This window comes from Euwallacea similis, chromosome 34 (assembly GCF_039881205.1).
Source record: "Euwallacea similis isolate ESF13 chromosome 34, ESF131.1, whole genome shotgun sequence".
In the NCBI taxonomy this organism is placed as follows: Eukaryota; Metazoa; Arthropoda; class Insecta; order Coleoptera; family Curculionidae; genus Euwallacea; species Euwallacea similis.
In genome coordinates this window covers 795,600-808,912 of record NC_089642.1, presented here as the reverse complement: position 1 = coordinate 808,912, position 13,313 = coordinate 795,600, and the positions used below count along the sequence as shown (strand labels likewise).

At 34.6% G+C, this 13,313-nt stretch overlaps 2 protein-coding genes across 2 annotated transcripts in view; both read right to left on the bottom strand.

Annotated features, from left to right (window-relative positions):
• LOC136418342 (G-protein coupled receptor Mth2-like) overlaps positions 1-9,056 on the bottom strand; it is a 30,617-nt gene extending 21,561 nt beyond the window's left edge. The window contains exons 1-3 of the mRNA XM_066404377.1: positions 8,239-9,056; positions 6,771-7,214; positions 6,630-6,708 (exon numbers count right to left, since the gene is read on the bottom strand). Of these exons, the coding sequence (XP_066260474.1) occupies positions 6,630-6,708; positions 6,771-7,214; positions 8,239-8,938 (1,223 nt within the window). The 5' untranslated portion in view covers positions 8,939-9,056. The remainder of the gene's footprint in view (positions 1-6,629; positions 6,709-6,770; positions 7,215-8,238) is intronic.
• Positions 9,057-11,271: 2,215 nt separating this feature from the next.
• Positions 11,272-12,317, bottom strand: LOC136418365 (small integral membrane protein 8). Its single transcript, XM_066404408.1, has 2 exons — positions 12,098-12,317; positions 11,272-11,602 (listed from the first exon to the last, which is right to left on the bottom strand). Exons 1-2 carry the CDS (start codon positions 12,197-12,199, stop codon positions 11,444-11,446), a joined length of 261 nt encoding a protein of 86 aa, XP_066260505.1. The 5' UTR covers positions 12,200-12,317; the 3' UTR covers positions 11,272-11,443.
• Between the last annotated feature and the right edge of the window lie 996 nt (positions 12,318-13,313).

Sequence of the window (13,313 nt, the reverse complement as noted above, 5' to 3'; positions counted from 1 at the left end):
TTTTTTCCGGACCTTGACAGGTCGATGGCGAATTGAAAAAGGAACATTTCGTTTTTTTTGTTGTTCTAACTCATCTAGATCAAAAGTTATCGTTAAAAAAACGAAAAATTGGCGAAACTTTGGGGGTAGTTTTTACCCCTTAAACCTTGAAGATGGGACGTAATTTTTAGGGTCAACATTGAAAGGGAACAGAATGTGTCGTATCCCCGCCGTGCTCAACAATTTGGTTTGACTGGAACCACATTAAGGCGCATTTTGCAGCATGATTTACATCTATTTCCTCAGAAAATTCAAATGGCACAACGATTATTGCCGATTAACAAGCCAAAGCGTTTGAATTATGGCAATCAGATGCTTGATTTGGCGGATAACGAATAACACTAAAATTATCATGAGCGATGAAGCTCATTTCACATTGAATTGCCACGTCAACGAGCAAAATAACCGTTACTGGGGTGCACAAAACCCAGTTATAATTCATGAGAAGCTTTTCCACGACCAAAGAATCACTGCTTGGTGTGGCGTTAGTGCTACAAAAATCTACGGACCGTTCTTCTTCGAGGACAACTAGAAAGTCCCAGTCACCGTTAATGGAAACCATTATCGGAGCATGATTGAAGATTGGTTTTGGCCGCAAATCTCTGAAAATGATTCATGTATGATATGGTTTCAACAGGACGGCGCGCCATGTCACACTGCGCGCAAAACAATGACTCTCCTCAGAAGATTGTTCCCGAATCGCATAAACTCGAAAAATGCCGATTACAATTTGCCTCCGCGTTCGCCCGATTTGACGGCTCCAGACTTTTTTCTGTGAGGATATTTGAAGTCTAAAGTTTATGTTGACGTGTCCCGATCTGTCCAGGAACTGAAAAACGTAAAGAAATAGAGAAAATAAAACCAGAAACATTACACAAAGTAATGAGAAATGCACAAAAACGAGCATTTCTTTGCGTCATACATAACGACGATCATTTGTCTGATATTTTATTCAAGAAATAAATTTTTTGAAATGGTATAAACTAAATGAAATTAATATTGCCAACAGCACTCCATTTAATTACCTTTTCACTATTTTTTAAGCGTTTAAAATGTGGTATCTACAGATGACGCACCCTCTGTGTCCCTACAGGCCTTACCCGTGCAAAATGGTAATTTTTTTTAATAGGTACATATTCAAAGATTATGGCTAAATTATCGTATCATTCTTCATATTTTGGCATAATAATCTAGCTAACACACAGTCTTGGTCACATGAATAGCACACTTTGTATTTTAGTTTTTTTCTTTAGTTAAATTTAGTTCATTTTATAAGGTTATGTTAAAATTATGAAATGAATTTTCATTTTTTCAATGATTTGATTAAGATTAAGTAACTTAAACACAAATTATGAGATAAAATTTATTTTATTTTTTTCTAATACAATCACTTTAACCCAATTAAATAAAGTATGCTATTTATGGAATCAGGACTGTACGTGCAAAAAGCTGGAGACTATATCTTAAATCCTTAGGACTGGAACTAAATGGAACTAGTAAAAGAAAATGTGGCTATCGGAGCATCTAGCAAGAATTGCCTAGAAGTATACGTTAAAAAATATGCTGAAGTAGTGTTAGAAGATCAACCAGATTTGTCACCAAATAAAAGAGGATATTGCAAATATTGCAAAAGACGCAACAAACGATACTTTTGTAAATTTTGCAAAAGCTGGCAATGTATGGAGCACATTACCGCATCTGGTGTTGACTGCGTGATGGAATAATCGTTATTTTTATTCAAGTCTTTTGCGGTGTTGGATTTTCTGTCTGGGAAAATTTTTTGTGTTTATTTTAAATTTGCTATAATGTTAGAAATATCCTGTTTAAAATATACGAGGCACGTCCAGAAAGTAAGGTTTCCTGCCTTATAGACACAAAAGAGAAATTGTAGAAACAATGTCGGCATTACTGTGCGATAGAGTTTTTTATAACGAAGATAATAAGACGTCATTCACGTCAGTGCGTGTAGAATGGCGATCACAGTGATATTTTAAACATGAATGCGTCTATCTCGTTTCCTTCCACCTCTGTATAACAATACGCTCGGTGCGAAATTCGTTCTGTTATTCGTTTTTTTGTCGCGAAGGATAAAACTCCAATTGAAATTTTTCGGGAACTTGAATCTGTGTATAGAGCAGGTATGATGAGTAAGGATAAAGTAAGGAAGCGTGTCCGTGAATTTAAAGAAGGAAGAGTGGATGTTCGTGACGAACAAAGAAGCGGAGGCCCCTCCATTTAGACTAACGAGATGCTTGCAAAAATTGAAAAGTCCGGACTTGGCACCTCCTGACTATCATCTTTTTACCAAACTGAAGCTTTAGGAGGGAAACGTCACGAAAACGATGACGATGTGAATTTGGTTGTTTGAATTGGGGAAAGAATGTGGAGCGAATGTTCTTCAAGGAAAGAATACAAAAGCTCGTGTATCAGTACAAAAAGTGTATTGAACGCAACGGTGACTACGTCGAAAAATAGTTGAATATACAGCATGTTTCCTAACTCTATGGCCAAACTTCAGGGGGCGATTCTGCAAGTAAAAATATGAAGAAAAACTCTTATAAACTTGAGTCCGGAAATGCTTCTTAAGGGAGTTACCACTCTTTGAAGATGGCGGTCAAAAACTAGTCACCTGATCTAAATCTATTAGACTTTTTCCTGTGGAGTTATTTAACATCCTTAGTTTATCAAATATCAATAAATACTGAAAATGAATTTAGAATCTCGAATAATCCATTGTTGTGAAATAATCAAAAATAATCCTGGAATTTTTGCAAGAATGCGGAATTCTTCACGAAGAAAATGTGAAGCTTGCATCGACGCTGGAGGGAGCCATTTCCAGCATTTGCTTTAGATAATGAAATATTTAAAACGCTCTTGTATTTTGTTAAATAAATATTATTAATATTGTTATTAATTCTTTTCCAGTTTGTCAAAAACCAGTTTTTGACCGCCATCTTTGAAAAGTGGTAGCTCCCTTAAGAAGCATTTCCGGACCCAAGTTGATAGGAATTTTTCTTTATATTTTTGCTTGTAGAATCGCCCCCTGAAGTTTGGCCATAAAGTTAGGAAACACCTTGTATATGTGAAATATTCTGTAATTTTTTTTGGAAAATAAAACAAAGTTTAATTTAAAAAAATGTGGAAACCTTATTTTCTGGACGTGCCTCGTATGATGCTAAAAATGTACATCAATAAGTGACATGTAATTCTGGAACGGGATAAAAATATTTCTTTTTGAAATTTAGTTAAAACAAGCTAAGAAGTGGTAGAAATAATATATTTATATTAGTTTTTTTACATTTCAAAATTTTAACAAAATATGTCATATATTGAAATGATCCTGACAGGCCTCACCTGTGAAAATTTGTAAAAAAATTATCTACCCATGAAAGGAAGGGTTAAACTCGGACGAGGCGCTGCACAAACAGCCCCCAACATCAATGAAGTTTGGGGTGGTGCCAGTGCGAGCGAGAGTACCATTTAGCGGTGTTTTATAAAATTCCGAGAAAGAGATTTCAGCCTTGAAGGCAAAGAAAACTGTGGAAGAAAATTTTACAGAAAAACTGTCAGTTTGTAAATCAACCGTTGCTGACCAGCTCGCGGCGATCGGTAAGGTCAGAAAAAATCGTTTCCTCACTAGTTGAACGACTAGTTGAGAAAATCTTCAATTTGAAGGTTGCTTTGCTCTCCTTTGCCTTTGCTTCTGAGCAAAATTATAACTTTCGACGAAAAGTGGACACTCTATGACAGTAGATGATCTAGATAGGGGCTGGACAAAGGAAAAACGCCTCAACCTTTTCAGAAACCGGTTGTTCTTCAAGAAAAGGCAATGGCGACACCGTTTGGGAGGTATTGTATGGAATAATACACTACAGTTTTTTAAAACTTGGCGAAACCTTTACAGCAGAGTAATATCGTTCTGAAACTGATAAAATGCATCGCAAACTTGCTGTTCTCAATCGAAAGGGACCGATTCTGTTGTATGACAACGATCGACCCCATGCGCAAGCTTCATTTTACAAAAATTACGGGAATTTGAATGTGAGATCCTTCCACACCCACCGTATTCTCCAGACCTGTCGCCGATGGATTATCACTTTTTTAGGCGTTTGGATAACTTCATAACGAGGAAAAAATTCAGTGATTAGCAGGTGTTAAAAAATGAGTTTTTTGAACTCTTAAATTTAAAAAATAAAAGGTTATCAAATAAGAGTTCTATATTTTTAATTGCAAACTAAAGCGAAATCATATAAGATATCAATATGATTTAACAAAAATTTATTTATTGATCCATGACGTCTTTAATTAAAAATTATATCTTGTAAATGACTGCCTCTGAACTTTCTTAATAACTCGATTCTAGAATTTTCGGTTACTTTTTCACATAAATTAGTAAATAAAGCACTTATTTCACCAATGATACGAATAATGTTGGTTGTAAGGTCATTGAGTGTTTGGGGTTTATTGGAAAAAGCCAGTGATCTAACATAAAACTAAAAAAAGAGAAAAAAAAAGTCCAATGGAGTTATATCCTATGATCTTGGAGGCCAGTTCACATCGGCATTCCTTGAAATTACACGATTATTAAACTTTTCTTTCAATAAATTAATTGTGTCCCTAGATGTATGGCATATTGCACCATCCTGTTGAAACCACAGATTGTCCAATTCGAAATCATTTAACTTATGCCAGAAGAAATTCATAATCATATTTCTGTAGCATTCTTCAGTGACGGTAACTGCATTATTATTTTCGTTTTCAAAAAAATACGATTCAATTACTCTTCCAGACCATAAGTCACAGGAAACTGTTAATTTTTGTGGATGTAAAGATGTCTCAAGAACACGATGTGGGTTTTCTTCACTCCAAATTCGACAGATTTGCTTATTTACGAAGCTGTTTAACTAAAAATGAGCTTCGTCGCTAAAGATGATTTTTGCATGCAACAATGAATCTGTTTCAGTTTGTTCCAATCCGCGAAATTTCTACGCAATACATGATCATTTTGTTCAAGTTCTTGGGTCAACTGAATTTTATTCGCCTTCAAATTCAAATCTTAATGAAGAATATTCCATGTAGTGCCATGTGAAAATCCAAGTTCTTGAGAACGACGTGTAATTGATTGTTCCGGATTATCCTCCACGCTTCGGTATACGGTCTCGATATTTTCAGCAATACGTTTAGTTTTTTGGCGGGTAGAATTCTTGACGTCACAAACACTACCATTTGACTCAAATTTTTTAATTAAATTACGAATAGTGAGCTCGAATATGTTGCCATAAATTTCACGTAATGTGTGAAACGTAGCCCGAATAGATTCATTATTTGTGTAATAAATTTTAACAATTTCTATACGCTGTGCAACTGTGTATCTTTCCATGGTGATTTGCTAAACCATACTGAACATAAATGTCAATTTTGATGGGATTTAGGAAAAAATTATGGCTGCCATGACGTTTAAAAAAATATACAGGGTGATTCAGGAGGAAGTGCCAATATTTCATATACGTATTGGGTGATTCAAAATAAGCATAAAAGTTCTTCTACACATACGTGGGTCCCATTCTCAACCGTAGCAGAAATACAAGGGTAAGTTAAACATTTTTATAAAATGTACTAAATTATCATTTAATGATTATTAATAAAATACATTGGCGCAGTTCACTCGTGACGGTAAAAATAACCTTCACAATGAACACCGATGGTCAGGTGAAAATTTTCACACTACCGTAGAACATAATTTTCAACACAGATTTTCCATTGAAGTGTGGTTTGGTATGCTCAATCGCCAATTAGTCGGTCCATTCATATTCACTGGTAACCTTACGGGACAAGGATACTTATATTTTTAGAGAATTATTTACAAAACCAGTTGGAAGATAGTCCACTTAATGTACGATAAAAACTAACTTGAACTAACCTGAACAACAATTTCCCAAATCGTTGGATTGATTGAGACGGTCCACATAATTGGCCACCTAGGTCGCCAGACTTTAATCCCTTAGATTTTTGTGTTTGGGGATGGTTTAAATCTTTCGTATACGCAACTAAAGTAGATATTAGAGATGCATTACTCGACAGTATAGTAAATGAAGCAGAAATGATTAGAAACAGATCAGACAGAGCGACTAGATCTATTTATCGGAGAGCGGTCATGTATTTAGATGCAAACGGTGGTATTTTTTTAAAATTATTAGCCAATGTGTTTTATTAATAAGCATTAAATGATAATTTAGTATAATTAATGAAAATGTTGATCTCTGTTATTTGTATCTCCGTTATGGTTGAGAATAGAACCCAGGTATATAGGAACTTTTATGCTTATTTTGAATTACCCAATAGGTACCTGAAATATTGGTACTTCCTCCTGAATCATCTTGTACTAATTTGATAACGTTATAAATTTTTATTATGAAGGCATATTTCGGCTGATTAAACCTAAATAATTATTTTTATAGTTTAAGCTTTTAAATCTGCATTTATTTCCGGACAACCTGATGGTAACCAACAAAGTCATGGCAAATCTCATTGACGAAATCGGAAAAATGACTCAAGCCACGTATGAATCGAACCGGATTTTTCCTACTTACCCAAAAGTCCACCAAATATCTAGGGACATCACATTGACCCAGGCGAAGGCACTTATGTTGAAGAAGATCAAAAGGTAACCTGGAAATTAGACTTAATTAAATTGTCTGTTCATGTGTTGAGCCTTTTGAAAATATCGTTACCTCTAATCTTACACTCCAACTGCGAATTCCTTCGGTCCAAATGCGACACTGTGAGCGTGCTCATCAAACATATCATGGCGACACAATAATTAATCAAAATTTTCCCGAAGGTGCTTTTGTGCTCCCCCAAGACAAAATACACGATTATAGTCATCAGGAGGCAAATGCAAGAGATAATTTTGGACCACAAAGTGAGGGCGAACTTTGACTCCAGAGGTGGCGATTCGAGACAGATGAATAAATGGTAACCATATGATTTGTTGTTTTTCGTGGCGTATTCCAGGCAATAGGAATTTAATTGGGAATAGTGGTGCTGTTCGAATCTTGAGGTGTAGTTGTAGTAGTACGTGTAAGATCCATTTTTCTGGATTAGGTATTGGATTGTGTTGTCTAGTCGTAAGGAGACCTTGGGGCAACCTACCCCGTACAAGACCTCGAAGTCGTCTGGAAGGAAAAAGAAGCTGATTAGCGAATAGCGATCATTTGCAAGACGACATTGTCTACCATGAATATCAAGGTTCCTATAGAAGATAAATCATGGAAAATCATCTTTGCATAGTGTGGGACGCTAAAATTCAACCTTTTTAGAACACCGCATATGTTTTTTGAATTTTTATCTTCTTTGACCTTTGCTGTTGTTATTACATCAATCTAACAGTAACACTACACCACATCTAACAGTATTGTGATGTTATGGGTGATATGTTAAATTAGTGAAGCATGTGGGCATCCTCAGTTGAATGAAAAACAGTCCTTTGAAGATAAATCGAATTGTTATCTAGTTTGACCACGTTAATTAATTAAATGCAATTTAATGATATTCAAAATACGCAGAAAAACTAAATAATAAATTAACGTTTCCCTCCATTGTATGTATGTATATTTTATGGGCGTTTTCCATATCATGCATGTATATGTAATACGTTACTTGTTTACATCGATGGGTTTCCCAGCCAAAAGCGTGATGTCTTTATGTGCGCCCTATTGCAATTTTATACCACAAAAGAATAAACCTCTGACTAAACGATTTGGAACAAAACATCCGGATGTAATTGATATTTTAAATGACCGTCGCTATGGGTGTAATCTATAAAGCGTTAATAATCAATTTAGCTTCATTAATAAGTTAATGATTTCCTAACAGTTTTGGGCATTAATGAGTATCAAATCAAACTTTTGACGTACCTAATGCATGTTTAAAACGCAGACTACTTATTATATACCTACCCGCACCCATCGCCGATATCCCTCTACTGATAAGAATAACAACTACCAGCATATTATATTTTATGAGGCCAATCCCTTATATGCCCTTATTCCCAATATTTGCACACCTACACCTATATATTTAGTATACATCTAGATTTAACCAGCTGTTGCGTAAACAGGCGAACATTTGCTTAGGTACTGTACTTGTAATGTGCTCAATTCGTACAATGCCGCCTACCTGCGCCCCCATAAATCTTACCGTCAATATCCACAATATAAGGAGAATACCTCTGCCCTTTCAACTGAATCCCTCGAATATACGTGTCTTTACAATGCGCCCCTTCCACATAGCTCTGTCCGTCCGGACAGCACTTTTTGAAGCATCTCTTCTCCTCACAAACGTTCAATCCCTCTCTACATTCCCTCACAACAAACTGCTTATTTACGTCCTGGTTGTAGCAGTAACTTCCTCCGTTCACCACTTTGCTAACCCACTCCTTCATTTGATCGGAATTTGGGAAAATTTCGTCCACAATCACGCGACAGTGAGGAAGGCCCACTTTCACCAATTGATTATTTTCTAAGACGCTTTCGGTAAAATTGTCTGCTGCTTTGGTGCAGGACCGAGTTTCCCTGTCGTAGAGGTACTTCAAAGGGCAGCATTTAGGGACGAATTTATCGGGTTGGGTAGTTTTTGTCTCCAAAGTAAAGTTTTTGAATTTGAACAGGAACAATTGATCTTCTTCGAAATCCAAGCACTCTCCCTCACTGGTTGTTTGTAGAAAATCCTCTTCTTCGGCATAGATTTGAAGACGAGTGTTTGTCTTCGCTGAGCAGCTCAAAACTGATTTGCTCACATGCACTTCATGGCTGCTCTTGCAGCATTTTGCGGTGAAATTCACCTGATGCGACTGCGGGATTAAACACGAAATTAAGAACAAAATCACTGGTGTTAGCATTGTGAAAACTCAAGGTTGAACCAAGCTGAACGCGTGTATTGCGGTCGTGATTCAACGAGACTTATCTAAAGCCGGACTGAGGACGACTGACTGAAGTGAAGCTGCTTCCTCATCCTCTCTCTGACTACAAAATAGAACACTATTTTTTTGTAGCTGGTAGGGGTGCGGCGTCTTCACAATTACCGGAATTGGAAAAGGGTGCGTTTATAAATTGCCCCCGTTTGATGAGTTAAATGCCTGTACTGAAGGTTGAATGCGACTCATTTCCTCTTAATGGCTTTATATTAATTAGAAGTTATCATATCATCATGGATCACATCATGGAAAAACCAAAAACCACTTTTGCTCCTTGTCGATGATGGAACGAAGGCGGGCGGGGTCACTTTGCTTATTAAACAATTGTTTCTAATTAAAGTGGCATGTATACACATGGTAGCAAATTGCACGTATTATATTTTTATCGATGTGATGATAATACCCGTTATGGCACATTTGAGGCAAAATTAAGAGTTATATAATAGCACCAACGGGAAAAAGTGGTTCAAATAATAATGCGGTTCACCGTACGTGAAATTTGCCGTGTAAAATTCAGTAGAGTAGTTTCTTAAAGTTGAAAATGCGAAACCTCAAGTGTTTCTAAAAAAATAACTATAAGTATTAAAATTAAATTTTTATTAAATTAAAATAATTCATTTTCCGATAATTTTTAAAAGAGACTACGCCCCTGATTTTTCCCTTATTTTATCTACATTTACCCCCTGCCCTACATGGCCGTATAGTGCAATTACAAAGCATTTTATTAACCCCGATTATTGGTTTTATCTGTGTGGTTAACATTGACAAAAATTAGTTTGAATTGTAGGTGTCCCTGTCCCTATACCTATCTCTAACCGGTTTGAAGTTATAGCCCAAAGAGAACGCCCAAAATATAACGTTGTTTACAAAATTTACGAAATATATCCAATTTTGATTACCCATCCTTCTGCTGCCTAAAAATAATTTTTTTTAACTGGAGCACTCTGTCTATTTTTGAGTATTAATAAATTAGAATTTTGTAAGATAATAGCTATCGTTGGCGCTCTGATACCCAAGTGTTTTGAAGCGACAGAGCCGTGAAATAGCCCATATTTCTTCAAGAGAATGTGGTAAAAATTTCTATTTGCTCGTCGCAAGGGATTCATGGTCAAAATAAGATCCTGCAGGCTAAAAAGGAATATCAGCATTTTACAGTGTTTCAGCGTCTCGTCGAATTTAAGGAGCAGTTGGATAAAAAAAGATTCTGTTGGTTATTCGTTCGTCGCAACTAAAGTGTTTTCACACTCTAATTACGCTTATTAACTCTAGTTTGAAAATGGACGTACATTTTTAACTCTTTTTCAGAATATCTACAGCTACGTATATCTGGTGAATCCTATTATTACTTGGAATTCTCATGCACTGCTGTCCTTCTGCGGAACAAAAATAAATAAAGGAATTGATTCAAAAACAATATTATTTAAAGTGTTTCACATTGTGCAAACAAACTCTTCCAACAATGAGCCGACACATCCGCAGAAAACATATGTCTCTGTAATTTTTCACGTATTAAGGTTTATTTAATTTTACCATCGTAGATTCAGCATTACATCGTAATTGCGAAGTTTAATAAGAATTTTGAAATATAATATCGAGCGTTAATACATAAATTTTGAAAGCGAAGCCAATTAAGTCTTAATTCTCTGCGTTTAAATGAAATCTATAGACTACACAATATGAATCTTTCGGAGAAACGAAAGATACTTTGGAATAGATTTTCTTAGCGGGAATATTTCATATAAATGTAAAAATACCTAAAAATAAACTCTATACCTAAATCGTTTAATAAATGGTATTTGTAAGAGCAAAAAAATCATGGATTCCCAGTAACAAAAGAGCTACCTACGGCCGGTTATGTTTGCTTTTTCTTGCAGTTTTACGATATGTCTTCAAGGTCTCCTGTGATATAACAATTAGACCTAAAGATACTTCTTGAACGGGTAATAAAATGTAACTCAAGATAAAGCCATGCGTCACCTATTGATATGCAAATGTGGATGTTGGGTTTTCTCCGACTACAGAAATAGGATCTTTTAATGTTGTAATATTAATAATAATCAAACATTTAATTAAGTTTACTCGGATTAATTCGTATATAATTGTGAAAAAGAAAGGTATAATTGACAAAATTATCTTTAAACAACAAATTTGATTCTTGATCTTATGGCGAATTGAAATTGTCCGTCAAAGATTTACTAACAATAAACCAAAAACGATAAAGAGATAATTAATATCCACAATCAAGACGATGACAAAAAAAATAGAAAACTTCATTCTGCAAGTGCCCTTTTCCGCACTCAACCCACTTAGATTTATTTCATTTCAATAAACTAATCCTATATCAACTTATTTTTTTCTAAACCATTACTAGTTCTCGTCATATAATAATTCACATATATATGTATATCAACACTTCTTAATAATTTTCATCTATGAATCCCACCTGGATTTTTTCTTTACAAATTCCTCGGAGCCATCATCCTTTATTGCTCCATAATACCCTAAATCTTCATACTTTTGCCTCATGTAGGCTATATATCCCAAACATCCCCCTAGGGCCACTAATCCTAATCCCATAATGACAATATTCTATAAAGAAACAAATATTTCAATTCTGAGAAAACTCATCAATAGAAAATGTTAATAATCAAGTTCACAAGTTCAACTAAATTCATTTTTGGCCTTTGAACAATATTATATAGGTACTTAAAACAGGCTCTATATTGAAATTAAATGCCTATAGACCATTTTCATGTTGATACATAAAAAACACTATAAATAGATCTGGCTACAATAATAAAACCTTCTATGTTTTGTTGTTAAAACTCAAAAAGCAAACTAAAGTGATTTATATCATTTTGCAACAAAACAAGTACCATTTTCATATTCATTATCAATACATTTAAAAGTTTCTTTAGTCACAAAGGTGAAATAGGTAAAGGTAGTACTATTGTTCAGAAAGAAGTTACTTTCAGTATATAATATGAAGACTTGAAACAAGGCTATATCTCACTGACTAAATTCTCAATTGAGCTTCACACTTGCTCTACTTGTACGAGCTTGTGCATTCGAACTTGTACTTACAGGCTTCGTGTAAAGCTCGAAATTTACAAGTCGAAACACATTAGATGTTCGAAGAGAGCGGATTCCATCTCCTGGAGCTGCTTCCTTATTTTTATCCGACATTATCACCTGTATTTAGGCGTGATTCAAAATTGAAATAATGTTAAAAATTAACTGGAAATTCGCTGAAAGTAATTAGGAAGGACTGTTTTCTTAATATTTTAAATAAAAATGAGATTTCGTATTCGGTTTTTGTTTATGGCACTGTTGTAGTCTAGTCGAATCAAGTGAGGTTAGAATTTTGGGGGGAAGAGGGGGAGTTAAGAAAGAATTGCAGCTGGAAAACTATGGATGATAATGACCCGGAGTTTATTTTCGGCTTGTCGACAATGTAGACAACAGTAATAGCAATTTTAATTCTATGATCATTTGTTCTCTAGAATACGCAAATGAATACATATTACTTTTTTTGTAATTATATATATATGTATATATATTATTATTATTTATATTTTATATTATTTTTTAATTTATTAAATAGTGTGGTCTCAGATTCATTTTTTTACATTGGAATTTTGGAAACTAGCAAAGCCGCAATTAAGGTTAATAGTGAACCTATTAGAGGAATTTGTATTGATTTGATATCCGGCTACAAATTTAAGATCGGAAAGGGAGGAATTATACATGATATTCTTTGCGACATTCATTCTCGTTGTGATTTTATGAGTTTTGAACATAGTGTGTTTTATGTCCTAAAAATCATTCTAACATTGAATTTATTTCCTGATCCTTTGATTTGGTCTGATACCTGCTATACAGGGTGTCCTATTTAAAACTGTGATTGAAGGTTACTCAAAAACGGTACGTTGAATGAAAAAAGTTTCAAATAAAAGTTGTTCGAAAAAGAGAGGGACATGTGACATAGTGACTTTTAATCAAAACGTCATTTTAAGGTCATTTCAAGGGCAACTTTTTTTTTTAAACGGCAACCCCGTATTTTTTACAGATCCTTGTAGACCTTCAAAAAATGAATATCTTTTATTTGAACAATTTTTTTATTAGATGTTTTATTGCAGAGTTATTTTTGATTTTTGTCCAATTTTTGAGATAATCGAAATTTTTTCATTTTTTTTTAGAAAAGTTTTGCCATGCATATTTTGTTTAAAACTCATAACAATTCTTCTATCTAATAAAAAAAAATCTATGAAAAATATATTTTCTTAAATTCCTTCTTGTT

What these genes read in the sequence shown, in the direction of transcription:
- LOC136418365 (XM_066404408.1), bottom strand. Translation starts at nt 12,199, where the DNA reads ATGTCGGATAAAAATAAGGAAGCAGCTCCAGGAGATGGAATCCGCTCT. An exon ending in TCGAGCTTTACACGAAGCCT is followed by an intron (nt 11,603 to 12,097) that starts GTAAGTACAAGT and finishes GTTTCTTTATAG; the next exon opens with AATATTGTCATTATGGGATT.